The sequence below is a fragment of the Cornus florida genome, unplaced genomic scaffold, assembly GCF_030987335.1.
Source record: "Cornus florida cultivar Cherokee Brave unplaced genomic scaffold, ASM3098733v1 CherokeeBrave_3.0.0_Hap2_Chr05, whole genome shotgun sequence".
In the NCBI taxonomy this organism is placed as follows: Eukaryota; Viridiplantae; Streptophyta; class Magnoliopsida; order Cornales; family Cornaceae; genus Cornus; species Cornus florida.
The window spans coordinates 103,177,709-103,202,664 of record NW_026775575.1 but is presented as its reverse complement, the minus strand read 5'-3'; the positions used below and the strand labels follow the sequence as shown (position 1 = coordinate 103,202,664).

Sequence of the window (24,956 nt, the reverse complement as noted above, 5' to 3'; positions counted from 1 at the left end):
TTGTCAAACATTTTTGTAAAATGGTATTTACAAGAAAAAAATCTAAAATTCTATAACAATCTTTATTGGCAAGCCCTAGGAATATTTGAAAATAAGATAAACTAAAGTGTGAGACTTTCAATAACAATAATAATATCATTTATGCTACTACTTTTAGTTATCATTTTCTAAATAACAAATTTTATAACTATTTGTATCTTGTTTAATAACTCAATAATAATCTTGTTGAATTTTTTTTGGAAAAAAAAAAATTTTTGAGTTAAAATTCATTATGTTGTTGAATTGTGGAATCTAAATACTTAATTTTTTTCTTCCAAAAATTAGATTTTTGAAAAATTAAAACAATTGATTAAAGAAATTTTAAATTTTTTTTTTCTAGTTGGTAATCACACACACGTGTTTTGAGACTTGAACCCCTAACCTCCTTTTGTAAAGTAAGAGGCTGCTATTGCTAGGCCACTAACCTGTTGGTAGGAGAAAAAAAAAAATAAAAAAATAAAAAAATCTAACAATGCTTATTTCTTTACGTTCCTTCTCCATAATTTTCTTCTAACATTTTTTTTTTTTTTTTTTTCTGTCCAAATTAGTATTATTTTTGAAATCATATGTTATGTCCCTATTATTTAGACAATCCATAAGGGAGGTAAGTATAATTATTCTATAATTTTTTTGCTTAAACTCAAATTTGTTCATGTTGAATTATTTGTTTATTTATCTTTTTATTTCTCTTTTGATTTGATTTGAGTGTTGAGCAGCATCTTTCTGGATGGACCAAAGGTTTCTCACCTAATGATATGATCTCTCCTCTTTAAAGAGGAGGTTGAGAGATAGTAATGGGATATGTGTTTGCTTTAGGCATTGGATGAGAGATACTAGTAAGCAGTATATGTCCAATAAATAATAAAAGTTTTTTATTTCCAAATTTGCATTCAGTGTCTAAATGACTAATAAATGATATTCGGTGGTTGATCAACTTAACAAAACATATAGAAAGGGTAACAGATTTCAGAGATTAGTAGTAAAATACTAGTGGTTTTGATGGTGTGGCTTATATTGCAGTAAACATCGACTATAAAATAACTGCAATGAAGGGATATGATAGACTATAAACTGGTCTGCTATATATAAATATATATTGTAACACTCAAATATGTAGGTCTTTTAAGAGGAAATTAAGGACGAAAATGATAATACAGATAAAATTGAATGGAGATGATGACTGTGTTTGTGTGTGTGTGTGTGTTGGTGGGTGGGAGATTTTTGAGGCTGGTCAGTCGGAGAAGACTCCTGTCCTGCCTGTGGTTGAATGCATTTCAATCTCACCCACTCACTTCCTCCCTAGATGCCCTATATTTGTGTCCTTTTCTTTTTGTACCCTACCACATCATACTTCCTAGTACCCTCCTGTCACTATCCAAAAATGGAAAGATATATATATATACATGGTGGTATATAATAAAATATGAAAAAAAAAAAACATGTGAACCCAAATTTATTTTAAAAAAGGAATTACTTATGCATTCAGAGTTTCACAAACACAAACGCTCAAATTTTGATATATATATTTTTAATCCAGCCCAATGTGTCTCTTGACCTTCCGTAGTGCAGGGTAGACCTTTCCTTTCCACCCTTAAAGCTCTCTCTCTCCCTCCCTCCCCTCTTCAATGTCTTTGCATAACCGGCAAAGGTTTTGAGTTTCCTTTCTATTTTTTCTGTATTTATATTTTTAAAATACTTGGGAAGGAAAAGTTTTTTCCAGAAACAAGTGGGTGATTGAAACAAAAAAAGTAGTTTTTTTCCTGAAATGGGTACCTAATAAATTTGGTGTTTTTGTTAAAATAAATAAATAAATAGAAAAGCCTTTCAGAGTTTGAGGAGGTTATACCTTTTTTTTTTTTTTGGGATTTTCACTTGATTATCTATTGCTGGAGAAAGAAACAGAGATAGAGAGAGAGGTATGTATAGTATGTCAATCATTCCATTTTTTGATGTCAACCTTTAGCCTTAATTTATAATGAGCTGAATAATTGAATCATTGTAATGATATTGACATTGTTTGTGGGCTATATTACATTATATCAAACAGATATTAACATGCCACTTCATCATGTTTGTTGGGACAAAATTATGCATGAATTCTGCCCTTTTATGCCTAGATTTTGTTGTTTATTGTTGCAATTTACTGGAAATGGGCTTTCTTGAGCCTCCAAGGGTTTATCCCTGTTTTGTTTAGTATTTAATTTTTGGTAATTAAAGTTCATTTAGGGAGGAAAAAAAAAATTATGCATGTTTCTAATAATTCAAGTTAGGCTTTGTATAAAAAAAATATGCCATTTGTGTTTTGGCATATACACATATCTCTTTCTCAAATGCATGTGATATGTTTATCACCATAACCCTTTAGCTAACCTTTACAATTCAAAGTAAAACATCTCACTACATATAACTTCCTATGTACCTAAATATTACTTTCCCTGATGAATACAAATTTTCTTTCTTTTGGGAACATATTTTGTAAAGGGATTAAATGGCCAAGGAGTACAGTGGATCCGCTAAGTTTAATCAGCTGGAATCCAAGAGGTCGCGTTTAACTTGGATCATAGGTATTAGTGGCCTCTGCGTTCTGAGCTACACTCTTGGAGCTTGGCAGAATACAATTCTTGCTCCGTCCAGCCGATCTGAGGTCTTTAACAGAGATGATGGATCCTCTGCAGGCGGCAAAGACCATTCCACTGTCATTGCGTCGCTATCATCATCCTCATCCTCAGCCTCGTCCTCGTCCTCATCCTCATCCTCACTCCACTTGGACTTTGGAAGCCATCATGAGTTGGTGGTTAACATTTCTGAGGATTCCCATGAATTCAAACCATGTGGTTTGAACTACAGTGAATACACACCGTGCCAAGATCCATTTAGGAGTAAGAAATTTGACCTCAAAATGTTGAAATACAGGGAGAGGCATTGCCCTTCCAAGAAGGAGCTCGTCCGCTGCCTCATACCTGCTCCGCCAAAATACAAGACCCCTTTCAGATGGCCTCAGAGTAGGGACTATGCATGGTATGACAATATCCCCCACAAAGAGCTTAGCATTGAGAAGGCCGTGCAGAATTGGATCCAAGTGGAGGGTAACCGATTCAGATTCCCCGGGGGAGGCACCATGTTCCCTGATGGCGCTGGTGTTTATATTGACGACATTGCTAAGCTCATTCCTCTTAATGATGGGAACATCCGGACAGCACTCGATACAGGCTGTGGAGTAAGTAAAAATTTGCTTCCTTTGATGTTTTTATCCTTTACATTCTCGAACAACTATTTATTGGTCTAAATGCTCCATCCTCTCTTACATAGTACTTAGTGCAACTAATGATTCAATTAGTACTATCTTCTTAGTATTATATTGCAATTGCTACAATGTTTATCCTTTTGACCTTTTCTTGTCATGCTGGTGTGAAGGTTGCAAGTTGGGGTGCTTACCTGCTAAATAGGGACATCCTGACGATGTCTTTTGCACCAAGAGACTCTCATGAAGCGCAGGTTCAGTTTGCATTAGAGCGGGGTGTTCCTGCTATGATTGGCATCATGTCTTCACAGAGACTTCCTTACCCTGCAAGGGCTTTTGATATGGCTCATTGTTCCCGTTGCCTCATCCCTTGGCAAGAATATGGTAAGGAATTCATGTTTAAATATCATGCATGTGTAATCACAGGAAGGAGTAATGAACCTTTCTTTAGTTTACATGTTGAAAACTAAAATTAATATTCCCACATTCTCATCAATTGTTGCATTCTGAAAATTTTGAAATTATCTGAAAGTGTTTGTTTTAAATTTCCCAGATGGAATGTATCTAATTGAAGTGGACAGAGTTTTGAGGCCCGGTGGTTATTGGATACTCTCTGGCCCTCCTATTCGCTGGAAGAAATACTGGCAAGGTTGGGAAAGAACCAAAGAAGATTTGAAACAAGAGCAGGATGCTATAGAGAATGTCATCAAGCGTTTGTGCTGGAAGAAAGTGGTTGAAAAGGATGATCTTGCAGTGTGGCAAAAGCCCAGCAACCACTTTGAGTGCGTGAAGAGCAAGGATAGTTATCCTATGTGCAAACCAGACCATGCTGATGCAGCTTGGTACTTCCTCAATATGTCCCGTGATATAATCAGTTAATTTGACCCCCATACTGTAGTATTTTCTCAACTCTTCTTAATTTGTGCTGATCAAATTAGGTACAAAGAGATGGAAACTTGCACCACCCCACTGCCAGAGGTAAGCAGCCCAGATGAAGTTGCAGGCGGTGCATTGGTGAAGTGGCCTGAACGTGCGTTTGCCATTCCTCCCAGAATAAGCTGTGGTTCAGTGCCTGGCATCACCCCAGAGAAATTCAAACAGGATATTGAGACGTGGAAGGAGAGGGAGGCATATTACTCACGTCTTATTGTTCTCTTACCCAAAGGAAGATATCGGAATGTAATGGAAATGAATGCATACCTAGGTGGATTAGCAGCATCCATGTCGAAATATCCACTGTGGGTAATGAATGTTGTCCCTTCTAATTCCGATCATGACACTCTAGGTGTGATCCATGAACGTGGTTTCATCGGGACGTACCATGATTGGTGCGAGGCATTCTCAACTTATCCACGAACATATGATCTCATCCATGCTAGTGGTGTCTTCAGTATGTATAAGAACAGGTAGAGCTTACCTTGATGCTTCCGTATGCTCAATAATCACCTACACTATGTTGCAATTCTTGATCTTGTGGTTGAATATATTTCTGTTTTGTGTTTGAAGGTGCGACATTTCCTACATTCTTTTGGAGATGGACAGAATCCTGCGGCCAGAAGGGGCTGTTATAATCAGAGATGTGGTAGAGGACCTTGTGAAGGTTAAAAGTATAACAGATGGAATGAGATGGAAAGGCCAGATCATGGACCATGAAAATGGACCATTTAATCCTGAGAAAGTTCTTATTGCTGTCAAAAGTTATTGGACTGCTGAAGCTAAAAACGGATAATAGTACCTTTCTTTTAGGGGAGCCTAGATGGTATAAGCTCTGCTTCCCAAAGGGGAGGTTGAGTGTTCCAGCCCCATTAGGGGCAAAGTAATAGTGAGTGTGTGTGCGTCTACTTGAATTTCCGGAAAGAAAAAAAAGAGTGTGGTTTTGTTTTTATAATGTTCATACTTTAGTGGTGATTTATTTCCTCTATATATATCTTATTGTTATTTTCAGTATATTCATTGAGTCTGGGTAGTGGGTAAGGCTGGATGTGATAGTCAATGTTTGTAGAGGTAGGCTCTCAGGTTCCAGCCATTGCTGCTGTTCTTATGGTAGAGATCAATTGAATTATATTACATTTGAAAGGTGAAGGCTCAATCCTCAGCTTACAATCCGAATCTAAGCTAGGACTTATCCTCTCCAGTTGATCTACAATGTGCTTTTCTTGCTCATTTCTGGTCACCATTGCCTTGGTGTAGCAGAAATTTTGTGGCCAGTATGTGTAAATTTACGCTGAATTTCAAATTTCAAATCATCATTTGAAACTTGAATAATCTACATTTCCTCTTGTGGTTACCAAGTTTCTTGTGCTATAGATATACAGAGATTGTTGTCAATGTACTTGGATATAAAAGAATTTTATTTGGAAAAAATTGCTTATGCATATGTAAAATAAGTATGCAGATTTTGTTGTTTTTCCTGTTTGTTTTCCTGAGTTCATAATTATAATCAAGTTTGCAGAGAGCATTCATTCTGTGTAAAACAATTGTAAAATGTTAGTTTTATCTCTACTCTTTCCTTTTTCAACATTAGTAATGCCCTTTTTATACTGTGAAAAGGTTTTTTGATTGGTTGGTCATTCCATGAAATAATGGATGTAGTTTATCTAAAAGAAGATCTAGAATGAAATTTTTTTTGGCAATTACAGATTTACAAATGCACCAAGTAATCCATGGAGTATTTTTTACTGCAAAGACCATACATTTTGATTGTTTGGTAGAGGTCAATCGTTTCAAAACTGCAAAGCATCTTGCAGGTTTACAAATGTTGGTAAATGATTGTGATGTGGTACTTCAAATTGATACAAGACTGTTACCCGTAGATTGTAGACATTTTTCTCATCACTCTTTCCTTTTCACCAACTATCAATATGAACCCGATAATGCTAATTTCGAATGGTCTGTAAAACTCGACATATAAAAGGACACTGGATTAATGTCATCTTCGGTTTCATAAAATTGGTGTTGACGTGATTTGAATGCCATGGTTGTCAATCAAAGACAACATTGTCTATTGTCCTACGTATATCTATGGTACTAATATCAGTTTTTAGTTGTCACTAACTTGAATTGTTAATAAATGGCAGATTGCAGGTCACCCACCATATATGAACCAATTAATCATCTCATTCATGTCTATCTATCACTGTCAAGTAGGTAATAAAAAAAGTATACTACTGTCCAAGTCACGCCAAACTTCTGCATTGCAATGCAATAACATATTGGAGCGGTTTACCAACAATGGAAAAAGAATAAAATTGATAATGTTTACACCGGTGAGTAGTTTTACTTTATTCACTTCTAATATGTTCTAATAATAATATATTATAACTTTAATAATCAAATAACTCACGTTCTTCGGATCATATTATAGCTTTAATAATCAAATAACCCACATGCTTCACATCAACTATTAAATAATTTTTTATTAAAATAATACTTATCTACTCACTCTTCGTGTTTTTCAATAATCACATACCACGTTAGCTTTAATAAAAAAATTGTTTAATGGCTGAACCAAGAAAATACAGGAGAGGAGATCGCGGGTTATTACAACTATATTGGTTAGATATTTTAATTTGAATATTTTTTTATTAGTGTATATATATATATATATATTTTGTGGTTTTAATGAATTCTGAAAAAGTTCTCTCTGAAACATAAATGGTAGTGTGCAGGTCATGTTTCCCAAGAAGAGAACGAAATCACCAGCGTCGTGTTGAGTGACACACAGAGAGGGTCCGCACTCATACAAACACACATTTTAATGACTGACATATATACATACATATTCATTCCCATCTTTGTTTTGCTGTTATAGGCGTTGATTCGTGAACCAGCAAGTCGCATCTCCAATTTTGATTCTTTTGTTGTGCATTCGAGATATCAATGGAAATCAGTAAGTGCGTTCGATTCAAATTGTACTAATATACCTTATAGAGGTGTGTATTGTGGGAAGGTGAAAGAGATGGGGGACGCAGCGACGTCGTTGGAGCAATCGGCGACGAACGTGGAGGAACAAGTGTCTCGAGTGGCGGACATGGCCAAGGAGCTGCAAGAATCGGCGGCGCGTCTCGTTTCCAAGGCCACCGGCGACGAGCAATCCCTCCGGCAGCGTGCTCTCGCTGTCAACTCCTCCATCCTCAGACTCCGTTCCTTGATTGATTCTCTCCTCCATAACCACCTCCTCGATCCCAAGTTGGCGGATAAAGTTTGGTTCTCTCTCTTCCTTTTTCCAAATTATGACCAGGGTTTTTGAATGCTCTATAAAATCTAATTTTCATTTGTCAATTAACATGAACTGTGCATTTTATTTTTTGGGCTTTTGATGCTTTCATCTTTATATGTACTTACTAAACAGAAAGGAGCTGGATTCAATTTATGTGCTTTTTTTTCCTTTTTTTTTTTTTTTTTTTTTGGTGTTTTAAGCTTTTATCATTATTTATAGTTATGTATGATATTATGTATATTATATAAATGCAGCTAGAGGATGAACTAAACAAGGCGAGATGTCTATTGATTGATGGAGAAGCTGCTTCATTCCTTCCCGGCACAGCACAGAGTGCGGATTTGTTCCTATCATGATTTTTTTTTTTTTTTTTTTTTTTTTTTTTTAAATCTGATTAATAACGGCAATAATGATTTCTTTTGTGTTATCAACTTACCATACATTTTCACATACTCAACATTATAGGTGGTTTTCTGAAAATGTTTCTTGGTCCTATCAATGTGCGAGCTACTAGGAAGGATGTCCAGCTCAAAGTTAAAGAGGAGTACAATAGTTACAGGGTATCGGTTTCCTTTTTCTTAATCCAAACCCTCAGGCTCCTTTTCATTTATTTTATTTGTTTTGTTATTCATTCCATAAGATGATTCACTTGCATGCTATATTCTTTAGTTCTACAAATGCAAATCTTCATATGCTTACCCTCTATCATTGCTCACTTCTGTTAGGCAATCTCTCCTTTACAGTGGAATTGCATTTGATGGCTTTGTTTGCATTTTAAAGTCATGGTTTTCTCATGTATTTTTGGGGGTAGATAATGGATGATCATTGCTCATACTATGTGAGAATTATGTTTATGCTCAAATCTATAAACTCCTTGGACTTTTGCGGTGTCTGGTTTTGCTGCAAACAGGAAAATTTTATCCTTTCCTTTTTTCTTCTCTCCTGTTATGCCCCACCCTTGTTTATTTTAAAGTCTATCGTGCATGATGTCACTTCAGCTTCAACTTCGATCACTTTAGTCATCTGTTACTCGGATGAGACTCAGCCGATTTCCTGGGACTTGGTCAAGTCTTATGTGATTCCATTTTCCACCTATATATAAGTATCGAACTCGGTAAAATCTGTTAATGGCCAAAATGCAGAGACTTGGCCGAATCTCCAAACCATGAGCCATAAGCTTGTAATGGCTTTGTGAGATCAGAATTTCATTTGGAGAATATTCTTGTATAGGCTAGCTATAGATGCCATCAGCAGATCTGTTGCGGTTGACGGTGTAACACTTTATAGGCTCTGACACAAGGAACATTTATTCACAGCAGGGGAGCATAGTTCTGTCACGTTTGCTAGTGTATTGCTGTAGCCTTCCTGCTTTCTCATCCTTTTTTTTCAATTAAAAATTAAATTCCTGTGGTTTTAGGATCTTCATGAGGTCCGTGATTTATAATGTATCTTAAAAGTTCCAATTAAGTATGCCAAAACCTTGTAGCTCAAAGGTAAAATTGCTGGCCACTATCCAAAAGGGACGATGGACTTAGGAGTTCGATACTTCGCTCTATCATTTGCGAGAAAAGTCATCATCATGATCTTTTCCTTAATCACATATGAATGGAGTCACCAGAGAAAAGTATTTTGATTAAACAGTCTTCCAAATGTCATATATCTTATTGGGAACTTATTGTGGTCTTTAATTATGATGGACATGGTAAGTGAAGCTCTATAAATAAAAAATAAAAATGAAAAAATAGTTCCCAGAGGGATATTTCATAGCAATTAATTCTTCTTTTTCTTTGATCTTTCATTGTTCAATCAAAATCTGAACTTGTACTCCTTGTACCATGGCAATAGCATATCGAGTTTTTGATAAAGCTTGGACTACATAACGTATCTTACTCTGATCAAATACTCCCAAGCTTTTATCTATATTATTTTTATGTGTTTCTGCATGCTTATAAAGATATTCAATGTTAAATAATTTGAAGCCTTTCTTAGAGTACCTTATCTTTTGAGCAGGACCGAACGGCATTGCTGTTCCTTCTCTTTCCATCAACATTACTTATTCTTAGATCTTGGATATGGGATGGATGCTTACCAGTATTCCCCGTTCAGCTGTACCAGGTATCTCCTAACCAGTTCTTGCATTCTGAGTTTGAATGTTTTGCTGATTTCTCTGTAACTTCAATGTTCGGCAAATGCTTTGTCAGGCCTGGCTGTTGTTCCTCTATACAGGTTTGGCTTTGCGAGAGAACATTTTGAGAGTGAATGGAAGTGATATTCGTCCATGGTAATTGCGTAATACATTTTGGTCCATTGTATCTTTTAAACATTTATACTTCTCTGTTTCATGGTCCTTTTTTTAAAAAAAAAAAATCTTTTTCTTTTCATTTGCTCTGAAACCTTGCTTTCAGCACTGTCATGCCTGCATCTATAGGGAACAATCTTGATGCAATGCATCTGTTGCTTAAAAAATTATGTGCAAACTAAATAATGATTTGGTGGACGGCGGAGGCCAAAGCGAAATTAAACTTTTAAATATTAGAATATCTAAAAAAGCATGGTAATGAGCAGAATTGGTAGAAATTTATTCTGTGAAGCATAACATGGTGGAATAATTCTGTGAATTTCTTTTCTTTCTTTTTTTCGATGAATAATTCTGTGAAATTTTTAACACTAGTAGTCATGATTTATGACTTGCTGAGTAAATTTGGTCTTTGGTAACCCGTTCAGAACTTCAGAGGGAAGAATCACTGATTTGTCTCTCGAGAATTTTCTGTGATCTAAGGATAGAGGTAGAAGTGAGTTTCGTTGGTGATAGTGTATGCGCCAAAGTAACATTGGCTAAATGGAGATATTGCCTGGTCATATTAGTATTTGTATGCAAAGTGGAGCGTGTCTAGTGTAACAAGTAGCATCAGATGTTCCAAAAGACACAGTGTGTCTCTCTGCCAGATCAACCAAAAAGTAAACTGCAGAGAAAACCCACCTCAGCAAGCCCCCATTTTGGTTGTCAAGCCACATACCCCCATTATCAAACTATGGCCTGCTTTGAGTTTAAGGAGTTTCTTGAACCATATTGTTGATCCAAGTTAGTATTCGATGCATCAGGGTGCATGCATGCTGAGACGGCTTTTGATGGGACAAAGTGGGCCAGTGGGGTGGTGTAGGTGCAGTTTTGGGTGAAAGCCCACTACAGACAATGGAGATTTTGCAGTAAGAGATTGTAATTGTTATGGTGAACAAAATCAACAGTGGATGATGGAAATTGCATTGGATAGAAGATCATGTGAGGTAGTGGAGACACAACGTGTGTGGTTTGAGAGACTATCAGTTGCGGTGAAGCAAATCTATGCGATAAATATCAAGAGATCGGAAATTGCACATCATAGGAGATACCTCGAGCTGTTGGTGGGTTTGAAATATAGAGAAACCTTGCACTTTGTACCATTAGTTCAGGTGGAAGCACCTTGTGCTTTGATGGAGGACTGAAGTGAGTTATCAGAGAATACCTATGTTACATGGACACTTCCAAAGTAGGTGAAATACTGTGTTGGAGAGACATTATTTGGACATGGTATGGGATATGGCTCCGATACTTTTAGTTGGATATGCACCTAAAAAACCTATCTAATAATTCCATTTTAGTATATTATTACTTCAAATGAGTGAAATGCGTATATTGGTCACTATGTTACATAAAAACATTATTTTACTTCCAAAATTAAATAAAATGAATATTTAGTAGTGTCCATGTGTCCTTCTGTTTGATGCTTGGATACATACTGGTACTCGACACACGTACTTGAGTCCATGTAACATAGGAGAATACTAACATGTGTCACTATCTTGAAGAACCTTACATCTATAGATATGTATCCTCGTGTTTGTTGGAAAATGGATAGTTATCTGAATGGTCCCTTTTGGTGAGTTAAAGATATGACATGAAGATCATCACGGTGATTTGTTTGGCGAGGTGGAGAGTGCGTGTGGGTCATCATGGTAGTGGCATGGGAAACCTATGTTACATGGACTCGGGTACGGGTGTCGGACACGGGTATGTATCCGTGTGTCGAACGTGTCAAATCTCCAAATAGAAAGACACACGGACATGGCTAAATATTCATTTTATTAATTATTTTATTTTATTTTCTAGAGTAAAGTAATATTTTTATCTAATATGATGTTCAATATAGGCATTTAACTCATTTTAAAGTAATAATATAATGTAATTGAATGATTGGATATGCTTTTTAAATACATGTCCAACCAAAAGTGTCGGACACACATTCCATACCCATATCTGCGGGATATGTGTCCGGCACGGGTATTTCACTACTTTTGAAGAGTCCATGTAACAGAGTGGGAAACTACAAACGTTCCACACAATTGCTGTACGGAAGGCACATGGTGAGTTGGTGCCAGATAGTCATAGATTGCTCACCCGAAGGTGTAAAGTGTAACTTAACTCTATTATGGCCCTCCACTACCAGATCTATGTTTGACAACTTAAACCATTCAAAGATCTTACAAGAGGTTATATGCCAATTGATCCCATTTTCCCCCATTTGGGCCTATCGGCTTTCTTGGACATATTTTAACTTCTCTTGTGTTCATTCTAGGAGTTGGTATGCTTCATCTTGTGTTAATTCGGAGTACACTTCCAACCGTTTTTTATGCACCTGCTCTCTCATTTTTGTTGTAAAGACCATATAAAGATGTTTGGATTCTTGGGAGTCTTTTTATATGTTTAATATGTTATATCAAGGTCTTTCTCTTTTAGCATGGCACAGTTCCTATTTTCTTTTATATCTGAGCTGTTTTTTTCTTGAAAATTTGATGGTGTGGGTAGGTTTTTTGGAATATTGGATTCTTATGTTTTATTTGATTTCTTGTTTTATTGGCTTGTCCAAAAAATAAATGAGAGAGAGTGAGAGATTAATGTCGGTGAAATTATACCTTGCTAGGGTTACTGAGACCCGACGTTCATGTCAGTGCCATCCAAATCATCCCATTGGCTTCGGTCCTGACCAGTAGATGACTGATTAATCTATCTTATTTCCATCCCTACAACTGACAACATAAACTTATGTCAAATGTGCCAATGTAACAGATACTGTTGTAAAAAGTTTCCCCCTCGCTAGCATTTAGCATATCTGAATGATGATTCCGAAAATGCTTTTCAGGTGGATATACCATCACTACTGTGCTATGATTATGGCCCTCGTTAGTCTCACATGGGAGATTAAAGGGCAACCAAACTGCACCCAGAAGCAGGTTACTATCTCACTGTTATATGCTGGTTATAACTTATATATGCTATATGTGATTAATTACCATTTAAAGGGCAACCAAACTGCACCCAGAAGCAGGTTGCTATCTCACTGTTATATGCTGGTTATATATGCTATATGTGATTAATTACCATTTAAATCTTCCACAGAGAGGTGTCCAACTTTTCTTACAATGGGCTATGATGCAAGGAGTTGCAATGCTTTTACAAAACAGATATCAACGCCAGAGGCTCTATACTCGGATTGCATTGGGAAAAGTATCATTTCACATAACCTTCTTTTTTCTTTAAAAAAAAAAAAAAAAGTATTTCTCACCAACCTTTCTGCACAATTGTTATGCATGCTCTCTTTTTTCTTTCTTTCTTTGTTTTTATTTTCCTTTTATTTATCTTTAAATAGAACATGCATGCATGCCTTTTCCTTGCTATGATTTATTTAAATTCTTTCCTCGTGCTGCTCTTTGACATCTGACCACTGGTTTGTCTGGATCTTTTATGGTTGACATGGACCAACCTTAATTTCTAAAGCAATCTTTTTTGTTTTTGAAACATTTTTCCCTTTTTTTTTTTTTTTGTTTTTTTGTTTTTTCCCCCTTTTTGCCTTTAGATTCTTTTATTTATGTGTGCATGGTTTTACATTTCTTTTACTGTTTTCATCAGGCAAAGAGAATGGATGTTGTTTGGGGAGAAACAGCTGGGGTGGATGGCCAGTTATGGCTGTTATGTCCCATACTTTTCACTCTGCAGGTGATTCACGCTACCTGTTGACACGTACATAAATAGTCATGGAAAATGTGTTTAGCTTTATTCATCATTCTCTCAAGTACATTGGTCTGTTTCCACCAACGATTTATCTGCATCAACTAACTTGTTACATATTCATATGATTTATTTCAATGCAAATCAATAATTTAGTGATAGAAGCACCATGTTTAGTTAATAGCAGGCCCTTCAAAATACTGATATGATGCAACCATGACAGTCAAACAGCTGAGTAGTCATTTTAATATTCTAACAAAATATTTATACTGTTTTAAAGTGAATTTCTCCAATTGTTCCATGGAAATGTTGTTTCATTGTACACTTGTGCTTCTTCTTTGTTTTAGGGTTTCGAGGCATATGTCGGACTACTGCTGCTTAAGCCTGCATTGGTTGGGTTTGTTTCTGAATGGCAGGTATTATTATCATTATTATTTTAGTTTTTTTGGCGGCTACTAGTAAACAAGCATGGGCTGCATTCGTAGCAGAAAATGTGTAGTGACAGAAGCTGCTTTTGGCAGGTCATATTTTGTGGGGTCCTTCTGGTTCTGATGGCTGTTGGGAACTTCACAAACACGGTAGAGACACTCATGGCAAAATCCAAATTCAAGGCAAAAATGAAAAGAGTAAGAGCAAGCATGAACTAGATTAGGGAATCCCTGATATTTAGGGCTGATCCTCCATGGGACAGGGAATCCATTTTTGGGATGTTTTTCTGGATCTTCGTTGAAATCATAGAATTGATCTCATCTTACAATTCGAATTTTGATGTCATGTTCTCCTTGTTTGGTTACATCCATTTTTTTTTCTTTCTTTCCACACCCAAACCCCACTCCCCTCCCCCTTTTTCCTTTTTTTGAGGCTGACCATGTATTGCATTTGCTAAACATGTAATGAGTAAAATTAGTTTTGTTGTAGTATTCTTCCATTTGCAGTACTTGTCCAGCGTTATGTTGATCCATACTCTCATGCAGACAGGACTTTTCCTCTGATTTGTATTTATTCGAAGTTCAGAAACAAAATCTCACTAGTTATCTTAATTGAGTCATGATTTATTTGTTATTACGTTTGATTGCTACTGACCTTGTTTTACCGTCGGAATCGGGTAAGGAAATGTCAGTACGATGCTTTGCCTTTAGGAAAGGAACCGAATTCTGGCTCCAAATTCACATGGTTGTATAAGTAGGCAGGGTTGGCACATAAAAGTAGAGATGACTGAAATTCTGTACATGTCTATGTGAGAACATTGTTTATGAACTGGGTTTTAGTTTGTGACAGAGAAGTCCGAATTTGAAATCTGGTTGTTAACTTGTTCTGAGGAATAAAATCTTTTAGGATGTATTGTTATGACAAAAGTGTAGCACTGAGGCTTATATATTTCTTAGATCAAGAAACTAAGTTGCTTTAAGTTTACATGTGAAGCAGATGTGATATGGTTTACCTTCTAATAAAGCACTAGTTTCTCTATAGGAATGTTCCAAAATAAACAAAATTTAGTTTATTGTGTCCAGTCTTAATACAAAATTTTACTGTTTTAAAGAACAAGGGGAATCTACCTGGGGTTATATCTTATGAATTTCATTAAAGAATGCAGTCATGTCATACAAAACTTTTGAATTAACATATAGTTGTCATAGATTTGCATCTGCTACTGTGACAGTGGTTTGTTTATACTGTGATCACACACACATATGTGCATATGTGTGCGTTTTGTATGTTTAATTTATGAAAAGAAGTCAGGTTTACTAAAAGCAGGGTGATAAGAGAGAGGAGATTCCATTGAAAACAGGGTGATAAAAGTGAGGAGATTCCAATGAGGTAATGTCAAGAAACAAGCATTTTGGTGAATAAGTGCTTATACTCAGTCAAATCTTCTTGAAATTTACTAGTTTGTGGTCCTGCTGAAGATCGTCTTTCCCTTGACCTTAAGAATTTCGATTGAGAAGTAAAAGATAAGTTGACTTGATTTTTTTGATTGAAAAGTAAAATGGTTTTAGTTATTTATACTTTATCCTACATGTATTTGGGTAGTAGGATTGATATATTTTTATTGAGTAAACATTAGTAATAACGTGTTATGTCTGACTCAACTGATGCATTTACAATTAAAATTCAAGGGAGGTGGTTTGTGATTCAATTTGGAAACGTTATCTCATGGGCTATGACAATTTGATTAAATTGCACTTAGTTTTATTTTTATTGAGTTATGTATAAGTGGAGTCTAGTTGACATTTAAAATTGATACATTTACGATTTAATTAATCAACTGGTAAGCAACAATTCAGACAATCCAATGAGGGTGAGAAACATTTTATTGACTTTTAGTCTTTTACAGCACAAAAGAGGGTAGGAAAAAGTGGATACAGTGAGGTGACAGCATCAGAATGTCTACTCACATGAGCCTCCATTTAAGACATGGATACAATCAAGTACAACTATACACACACAAATACACACATAATACAAATATACTCACAAATACATATATATATTATACATTAGAGATTACCTATCGTATATCTACATAAGACGAAGAAATTATTAGATGGTCTTAAATTAATTAAAATTTATGTTCATGTTTTGTTTTTTTTTTTTTTAAATATAAATAGAAAGAGTTTAGTGTATGAGGTTTTGTCGGGATCCAGAGTTGATTGAATTTACGTTTCCTTGCCATATCTTATAAAAAAATTTACGAGTAAAATTTGATTGAATTGAATTGCATTGCATAGTTCCTAATTTTATTTTTTTATTTATTTTTATTTTTTATTTTTAACCCCACTTCGCAATTGAAATGCTTGAAACAGATTGAAAACAATAAATTGGGGCCTATCTTTAATTACATGTAGACTGTGCCAACAACACCACTTGCCAAACTAACTCTACTTCCATAGACTATTGAAACGCTTGAAACAGATTGAAAGTACCATCTGGGACCATCCTTAATTACATGTAAAGCTTGCCACCAACACCTCCTAAACTAACTCTTCTTACTCATGTGCTACATCTATTCATGTCTTTATAGATGATAAATTCTTGATAGATGCATCTCAGCACCTATAATATTCCTTCAATGCCCATACTCAATACACCACATATATATATACATACATATATTATATATATGTATGTATAAAATAAAAAATAAAAAGAAGAGAAAAAGCAAGAAACAAGTGGGGAAGTGTAGGAGTGAAGGCCATATAATATGGGCTGTAAAACTATAGGGAAGCACATGGGTTGTTGATGTAAGTGGAATATTTGGAGAGGGATTGCAGTTGAAACCTCCCACATTGCTAGTTGGCATACATGGGTCATGATGTAAGTGGAATCATGGGGGAACCAATTGTTTAGAATAACTCACATTCACACTTGTCAAAATGACAATTCATTACTATGTATTTAGCTATGGACCTTCTACATATTTTATCTTTATATATATATAATATAATATGTATACCACACACTTCTGATTATTTTGTATTTTTCTATCTTTTATTTTTCTTTCACTACAAAGCATAAATTAAATCATTGCACTTACTAACGGGACGTCTTTTGGATCCAATGGTGACGGACCACAACTGTGAGATTCTTAGCTTCATTATTACCTCAATTAAAAAAAGGCTTCATGAGAGAGAGAGAGAGAGTAGTGGCTAGATAAGTTGGTGTTGGTTTAATAGTTATATATATATATATATATTAATTTATATCTGTGAAACGACGCACATGGCTCTTTTTTTGGGTACCCATTTGGAGTTGTTTCCTTGAAAGATACTTAACCAGAGAGCCAGTTAAGTTGACAAGGAAAGATACTTAACTAGGGAGCTAATTAAGTTGATAGTTATAAAACCATGTGAACAACATACAATTATCGCTATTTACGGAATTTTTTTTTGTAATTGCCTTGATGGGCATGTGAAATGAAAGATTGTATGTGATTCATAATGGATTATGAAATTTTTTAGGAGGTCTGATATAATAGCTCACAAAAAAAATACAATTATCTTTAGTTTTGCCCTTCAACAATATATATATCTTTATTCTTTTTTATTATTATTATTGTTTTTGGTTTTGTGGCATTAGTTTCCATGGTTTTGGGTGAATAAATAAATGAATAACTTTATAGTCTCTATTGGAATATATACTTAATAACAACTTTATTGGATATTTTTTAAAGTTTATTTATTAACAATTTATACTGTGTTTGATTAAATAATACGAAGGCTGTCAAAAAAAAAATCATATCCTTCATGTTATAATTTGTTTAGAAAATTCTATAATATTTTGGCATCTTTAAACCAGCTTCACACGCTAGATGAAAACTAACATGCATGTGACGCATGTTATATAATTAAGGAATTAAGTTAGTACTGCACATTGGAAGGCTTGACATACACCAGATGTTGTATCATATGACTATACATAAAGATATGTAGTGACTTGAGCTATACGTTAAGTTGGAACAAGCTGATTGAGGAAACAGGGAATATTACTGTGTGTGTACATATATATATATATATATATCTATATATATGAATTGGTTTTCTTAATTATGTGCAGTCTTAACTTTGATTAGTGGGAGAACATTTTAATCAATTCAAGAAATAGATAGAATCATGTGTACTGATGCCCAGGCTAGCACAATTAGAAGTTAATCTGCTTCAAATTCTTGCATAATATAAATTAGAGCAGAAGACTAATGGGAAAAATGTTAAAGAAATATGATGAATAGGGAAACAGACTGGAGTGTTTCAAAGCTCAGTTACATGGAGAAGGGCATGGATAATTGGTTCAAGGAAGGTCATCTTGATGTTTACATATGACTTTTTTTAGACTTTGTACTAGTAGGAGCCTCGTGTAGTGGACTAGTCCTTTTTAGGTTTCGACGCTTGTGCGGTTCTGCCGACACAACAACAGGTACCAGAGCGTTTGTGGCCACAACAGAAAGGCACCATAGCCAACAACAATAAACATAAGAGCCCACCACAGTCAAGTTCTTGAGACTATGAATGCATCAAGGGTTTCAAAGAGGAAAACCAACTTTAATTCCTTTCCACTAGTGAAGTAAACCATGCACTTTGTTCCTTATTGCACTTCTGATATTCAGTTTCTCTTTCAACATTTATTTGTCTTTATAGTGATCAACTGACATAACTTAACTGAAAATTCAACAATGGTAAATCTTTGAGAAAATAACAACCAAGAAAGAAAAAAAAAAAAAGAAAAAAAAAAGAAGTTAAAATGAAGTCAATAAAAGATTAATAACAATGTGAAGATGAATGAAACCCCCTTTCCGCTTTCATTTCATTCAAACCAAGCAACTAAGAAAGAAACACAAAGCTTTCAAGTAACACTGCAGCTTCTTCTCCTGATTCGAGTGTCACCGATGACGAAACTCTTCGTATGGCAGATCAGTTTCTCTCTCTCTTCTTGGGCTGCATGTCTTTGTTCTTTTCTGTTTCTCTCGTTGCTGCTAAGCGAGCTTATTATGTCCATTTCAATTCAACCCCTCCCGTTTTACCTTGAAACGGTTCTTTATTCACTAACAAATCAATAAATTAGAAAAGATAGAATTGATCCATCTTAACAAAACTACTATACCGAAGAAGAGGATGAAGACGATAGTGATGTTGAAAAAGAAAACTCTGATGTTAGCCAATCTTGTTGCCGAGCTTCTGGCAGATACATACATATGGTACATTTGGTGGAGAGGAAACACAGCTCACTTCCATCACCAAGATTGGCAGGAAGTTACTGAACCATGGCCAAAAAAGAGGGTGCTCCATTCCCTCCCCCATTAGAGGAACCCGCATTCGCATTCTGTCTCTGGAACTGTATCTTATAAGCCATCTTCATTTGTTCTTCCGTCTCTTCATCATCATCATCTTCCTCTTCCTCTTCCTCTTCCTCTTCATCTAGATTATCGCTATTCGGTTCCTCAATCTTATCATAGTCATCCATCATCAACTGTTGTTCTTGTTGGTTTTGCCTATGTTGCTCCTTCATAGTGTCTTCTGGCTTCAATAGAAAAACAAGAATCAGCCCTTATACATAATTAATGGGCATCAAATACGTATTGTTTTTCCAATTTTAATTAATTACTTGGTGAAAGATAAAAATAAAAAATAAAAAATCATCTTGATCCTATTTTGGCCAAATGAATTCATTCCAATGCATAAATGAAAACAAAAATTAAAGAAAAAATTCTTACATTCTTAGCTCCTCCAACGGTTCCACTCGAGGTAGATTCCCCAAAGAGCGATGCTGCCAAACCTCCATTACTATTCTGCAAATTGGCATTGTCTCCGTCTTTCTTTTCTGATTCATTAGTCTTTGCAGTATGTGGTGAGGGCACTACCATAGGGACATCAGTAGTCCTTTCTTGCAACTTTGTAGTTGGGATTGGATTCATCAGCATGCTTTCCTGCTGTGGTTCTTGTCTGTTCTCGATGGCCAAAAGATTACCGCTAGTACCACTACTGCTGCCGGTGTTGCCAATGATCTTCTTCCTGTACAATGCATCTAACTGATGAAAATAAGGGCAGGTTTTGGCGTCTTCCGGCCGTTTCTTGTTGCTTTCCTTCACCTTCTTGAAGTACTTGTTGATATTCTCCCATTTTTCCTTGCATCTCTTAGAACTCCTTTTGTATCCCATCCGGTGCATCCCCGCGGAGATCTCTTCCCAAAGAGGACCCTTTGGCCCTGCCTCTTGGTACCTGGACTCAAGCCCACTTCTCAGATTTATCAGTGCAAGGACTTCGGCCTTTGGCCATCTCGAGGAGGTAGCCTCAAAGCTCCCACCTCCACTCATCTCCTGTGGTGGCACCTGTTGTTCCGGGACTGCCATGACTACTTCAGTAGAGATGGCTGATTGATGATGCCTTACGACTTCAGCACTTTGATGAAGCTGTTGCTGTTGTTGCTGCTGCTGTTGTAGCTGCTGATAATGTTGTTGTTGCGGTTGTTGTTGTTGTTGTTGTTGAGGTCTTTGATATTGTTGCTGTGATGGTGCTGGTGCTGGTGCTGGTGCTGGTGCTGGTGCTGGTGCTTGGGATGGTGGAGGGGGAATGATGATGGGTGGCGGCGGTGGATCTGCCGGGATTGTTACAGGATTTGGTAATTGGATGGTTTGGCCAGTGATTTTCTGCAGGAAAGATATGATGGCAGCGTCCCTCGAGGCGGAGATGGCTCGTTCCTGAGCCATGATCTCATGTTCACGGGCCAGCCTAGCCATCTCTTGCCTCTTCCATGCCTCTTCCCTAATCATCCTGTCTTGCTCTCTCTTCTCAATCGTCTCCAAGAATCTCTTCTGCATGGCCTCCTGTTTGTGCATCACCTGTTTCATTAGTCCCTCGAAGAATTCCATCATCCTCTTACTAGTACTGCTCTGAGATGATCCCCTTTTACGCTTGCGATGCCGGGTATTGCCTGGTTCATCTTCCATCTCCATTTCCTCCGCCTCCAATTCCTCGTCCTCCGCCATGTCCTCGGAGCCTGAAGAAGAGGATTCACTATCCGTTGAGAAGCTAATTCCTAAAGCGGCAGCTGATGGCGGTGGTGCTGTACCTGATCCAGACACTTTAGGTGCTGCGCCGCCACTGAAATCCTGTGGATACATGAGATTCACCCCTATGGTAGGTGGTTGGGGCTGGGGAGGCATGGCTGAGATAGTAGTAGGAGTCCTAATTGATGAGATTGGCATTGGGTTGCTGATCCCCATCCCAATGGACACAGGAACAGGAGCAACAACCAGATTGGCAGCGGCTGTGGAGGCGTTCACGGCGGTGCTGGGTAGCGCCATGGTGGCTGCTGATGCAGCAGGTAAGGCGGGGACGTTGCCGCTGGCGGAGGCACGTTGTAGAGCTTCAAGCTGACTGAAGAATCTATAGCTTTTGCCATCTTGACGACCTGCCCGACCTTCCTTTGTTCGCTTGTAGTATTTGTGAACGTTCTCGAATTTCTCCTTGCATTTCTTGGCACTCCTTTTGTATCCCAGCTCTGCTAGCTTCCTGCCAATAACATATATAAAGAACCAAATTACACAAATTCAAACCCAATATATACATATACATATATATATATATATAGATATATATTTCTGTACAACCACTAAATTGTTCTCATCATCATATTCACAAAATTTAAAAAAAAACAATGAAAACAAAGTGACAACCTCCACCAATCCCTTTCAGTCCTCCCACTGATTTTTTTTTTTTTTTTGTTTTATTTTTTCCTCTCCCTCTCTGGGCTCACTCTCTCATATGCTCATGATGTAAAGAAGAGAGGATTAGATAGAGAAAAGTTAAATAATCTTTTAAAAAAAAGAAAAAGCAAGGAAATAAATATAATACGGTTCTCGGGATTTTCACTTTTCCAAGAAATGAATAAAAAAAATGGGGGTATGTGGCGATTGGCTAGAGTTGAAGCAATGGATCTAAGCAATTCTGAAATACTAAAGATGCCCCATCTCTCGGAAGTCGTGACGGAAACAGATAGAAGCCATGTGCGTTCGTCTCTTGTTGGACAGATAGATAGATAGCTAGAGAGAGAAATAGTTAGAGAGGAGAGAGAAAGAGAGAATAGGGGTCAGGTCCTAAAAGAATGGCATTGCCAATGACGGTCACTACTCACAAGTCCACTGCCGTTAAGTCGAGGAAATTGAAAGCGTTAAAAGAATCCGTGGTACGAAGGTTCAGATCGAAATGGAATGAGAGTGAGAGCCTTCCTCTCTCTATCATCACTCTCTTTCTCTCTCTCTCTCTCCATACTGTTTTTACTCTTTGCTTTCATTAACAATAATTACTACTATTCTTAATGATGATCGGAGCTGAAACCCAAGACACCCCATGTAGCCAGTACTGAAATTCTAGTTGTCTAGGATTCCGTTTAAGCACACACCCACACACTCTCTCTCCATAGATATATATAAATGATTGTGCTCTAGAACATATGTAGATCTATGAGCTTCATAATTAGAAAGAGAGAATTGAAGGAAGAAGAAAACAACCGAAATGAAGGCAATGATTTCTTTGTACCAAATGACAATTATATTTGTAGAGAGAGAGAGATTGGGGGTTGAGTGCGGGTTGAGATGGATGATGAGTGACTAAATGAATAGTAATTTGCAGCTAAAATATGGTATCACTTTCAAATTCTAAGAGTGAAGGAATTGAGAAAAATGGGGAATTCTGAGATTTGGGTAGTGGCGTGGTGGTTGCGGATGAGATGGGTGTTACCTGGAAACATCTTCCCAGAGGGGCCCTTTGAGAGTGGCATCACGGAAGGCCGCATCCATTTCAGACCTGACCTTAAGAAGGGCCAAGGTCTCTTGCCGTGGCCACCTGTTCCCTCCTGAAACTCCTCCTCCACTTCCACCCACTCGATCCGCTTCGTCGCCGCCAAGCGGGTCTTCATCGGGCAATCCACCACCGCCGGAGACAGGCAAAAGATCCTCGAAATTCCCGGCAACGGCAGGGGGCCTGCAGCTGATGGGTGAGGCTGCTTCTGCAACTCCAAGGGACGGATCTCCTAATTTGAGCTGCTGTTCGTGGGCTCGTGGGTCAGTTCCGGTGGCGGCATAGGGTGGCATCTCAGCCGGTGCTCCTCCGTATTGGGACCCTCCACCACCTTGCTGCTGCATGTTTAATTCTTCAACTCAATTCCCCCTGTAGCTACTCCCTCCCTAATAGAGAGAGGGGTATATGCGCTGTAGCTCTCTCTCTCTTTTTTCCACTGTGTAACAAACAGTAGCCTCAGAAGTGGTACAGATTATAACATAAATTTAGTGTCTTCTCCTTATAATTCTGTTAATTTCTCTTTCTCTCTCCTCATATATTCACTTGAGATGATATATATGAGAGAGAGAGTGGGGAGGGAATTGAAAGATGGGATTGAAGGTGGTGGTGGGTAAGAAGGAAAGAAAAGGAGAGGGGGAGAGAGAAGATTTTGTTTGGAATTGAATTGGTGAAAGATGGGATGGAGGGATGTTGTTAAGGGAAGGGGGTGAAAAAAAGATGGGACAGACAACTGGAAAGATAGGAAGCTGCCTACGAGTTAGTGCTGGCAATATAAATTTGATATTTATTCCTCTCCTCTTATATTATACCCCAAAAATTAAAAGAAAGCAGTAAAGAAGAAAGAGAAGATGGGATCGATTAACAGCATAATCATAGTCACCACCATCAAACTGCACTGCAAGAATCAATGAGAGAGAGTACTGAAGAGAGATGGGGTTGGAGAGAGAAAGAGAGAGATATGACGATTATGAGGGTGAGATGATGATTAAGAGAGAGGAAGTGATAAAACAAACGAGATGCTGCGTTGTCAGTGGTTCACTTTGCAGCTAATAATTGTTGAAACCATTACACTCATATATATCTATATCTATATATACACACACTACAATGAAAGCATGAAAATAGTAACCAAAATGATGTCCAAACTATTGCAGAATTACACTCCACTCCACGCACGGCGACACAGTTTATTATCTCCCGTACATTTTCCAAACTTAACAAGCTCTTATGTGAAAATGGTACTAACCATAAAATAAAATAAAAAATATAGAAATAAAAATAATATTATAATAAATATATATATATATATATATATATATGTAAATTTAAAGTTTTATCACAATTCTCTATATGATTAATTATTTCATGATTAGGGTCTACCGCGTCATCGTGCCGTTACGGTGGACCAAATTTATCAAAAATTAAATGCATGTAATGAATATTCGTGAAATTTAAATTTTACAATGAATGCCTGTAAATATCGAATATTCGTGAAATTTGAATTAAAAATATTATTAAAATAATTATTTATGTCCATATATATTAATGATTAATCTGATTTCACGTGAGAACACAATAACCTGATAAACGATGGACCAAATTCATAAAAATGTTAATTATGATGGTAAGAATCATTTAAAGGTCCTCAGGGGTACAACGGCGTTGATAGGAATTCGGAAGGTAAATTCTTGAGATCTCGTTTTCAAACCGCACTCTTGACTTGTTCGAACCACACTTCTAACTTGCTCAAAAAAATAATAATAAATAAATAAAAATGGAAAGGAGGAGGAGAGCATGAATATCTTTCAGTTGCAAGTGAAAATTACTTGTGTACTCTATGTAAATAAGTTTATTTGGGTTTTTCTCAATGAGATATATATATACACACACATATAGCGGAAGGAGATAATTGATGAACTTTAAGGTCTATTTATAACCCTTCCTAATAACTTGCATAAGATAGAACCGTTAAAAAAACTTTTAGAATGTTGACTAAATGAACCTATGTGTCGGTAATGTGAATTAATATATGTGGTTTAGTGAGTTTTGTCTATTTATTAGAACTCTAATTTTGTTAACTCACTCACTTTGGCCATGTACATTTCTGTCACGAAAGTGTATCTC

At 36.7% G+C, this 24,956-nt stretch overlaps 3 protein-coding genes across 4 annotated transcripts; 2 read left to right on the top strand and 1 right to left on the bottom strand.

Moving 5' to 3' along the window:
* Window positions 1-2,527: 2,527 nt before the first annotated feature.
* On the top strand, window positions 2,528-5,557 carry LOC132308107 (probable methyltransferase PMT18). The gene is made up of 5 exons (XM_059806094.1): window positions 2,528-3,256; window positions 3,454-3,664; window positions 3,834-4,122; window positions 4,219-4,686; window positions 4,787-5,557. The coding sequence occupies exons 1-5, from the start codon at window positions 2,528-2,530 to the stop codon at window positions 5,007-5,009; spliced, it is 1,920 nt and encodes a 639-aa protein (XP_059662077.1). The 3' UTR covers window positions 5,010-5,557.
* A 1,351-nt stretch (window positions 5,558-6,908) lies between these two features.
* LOC132308108 (uncharacterized) lies at window positions 6,909-14,462 on the top strand. Its single transcript, XM_059806095.1, has 11 exons — window positions 6,909-7,009; window positions 7,092-7,481; window positions 7,754-7,832; window positions 7,965-8,059; window positions 9,510-9,614; window positions 9,701-9,780; window positions 12,677-12,767; window positions 12,934-13,041; window positions 13,444-13,530; window positions 13,890-13,958; window positions 14,064-14,462. Exons 2-11 carry the CDS (start codon window positions 7,239-7,241, stop codon window positions 14,187-14,189), a joined length of 1,083 nt encoding a protein of 360 aa, XP_059662078.1. The 5' UTR covers window positions 6,909-7,009; window positions 7,092-7,238; the 3' UTR covers window positions 14,190-14,462.
* A 4,220-nt stretch (window positions 14,463-18,682) lies between these two features.
* Window positions 18,683-23,897, bottom strand: LOC132308106 (trihelix transcription factor GTL1). Of its 2 annotated transcripts, none has more exons than XM_059806092.1 (3): window positions 22,773-23,894; window positions 19,748-21,545; window positions 18,683-19,554 (listed from the first exon to the last, which is right to left on the bottom strand). In XM_059806092.1, exons 1-3 carry the CDS (start codon window positions 23,174-23,176, stop codon window positions 19,288-19,290), a joined length of 2,469 nt encoding a protein of 822 aa, XP_059662075.1. In that variant the 5' UTR covers window positions 23,177-23,894; the 3' UTR covers window positions 18,683-19,287. The 2 variants fall into 2 exon arrangements, with proteins under 2 accessions (XP_059662075.1, XP_059662076.1); XM_059806093.1 differs by having other exon boundaries at window positions 19,447-19,550; window positions 22,773-23,897.
* Window positions 23,898-24,956: the final 1,059 nt, after the last annotated feature.

Coding starts and splice junctions, on each gene's coding strand:
- LOC132308107 (XM_059806094.1), top strand. CDS start 2,528: ATGGCCAAGGAGTACAGTGGATCCGCTAAGTTTAATCAGCTGGAATCC. Junction 3,665..3,833: donor CATCCCTTGGCAAGAATATG/GTAAGGAATTCA, acceptor TAAATTTCCCAG/ATGGAATGTATCTAATTGAA. Junction 4,123..4,218: donor GACCATGCTGATGCAGCTTG/GTACTTCCTCAA, acceptor TGATCAAATTAG/GTACAAAGAGATGGAAACTT.
- LOC132308106 (XM_059806092.1), bottom strand. CDS start 23,176: ATGCAGCAGCAAGGTGGTGGAGGGTCCCAATACGGAGGAGCACCGGCT. Junction 21,546..22,772: donor CTCTGGGAAGATGTTTCCAG/GTAACACCCATC, acceptor TGTTATTGGCAG/GAAGCTAGCAGAGCTGGGAT. Junction 19,555..19,747: donor CCGTTGGAGGAGCTAAGAAT/GTAAGAATTTTT, acceptor TTTCTATTGAAG/CCAGAAGACACTATGAAGGA.
- LOC132308108 (XM_059806095.1), top strand. CDS start 7,239: ATGGGGGACGCAGCGACGTCGTTGGAGCAATCGGCGACGAACGTGGAG. Junction 7,482..7,753: donor ATCCCAAGTTGGCGGATAAA/GTTTGGTTCTCT, acceptor ATATAAATGCAG/CTAGAGGATGAACTAAACAA. Junction 7,833..7,964: donor CCTTCCCGGCACAGCACAGA/GTGCGGATTTGT, acceptor TCAACATTATAG/GTGGTTTTCTGAAAATGTTT.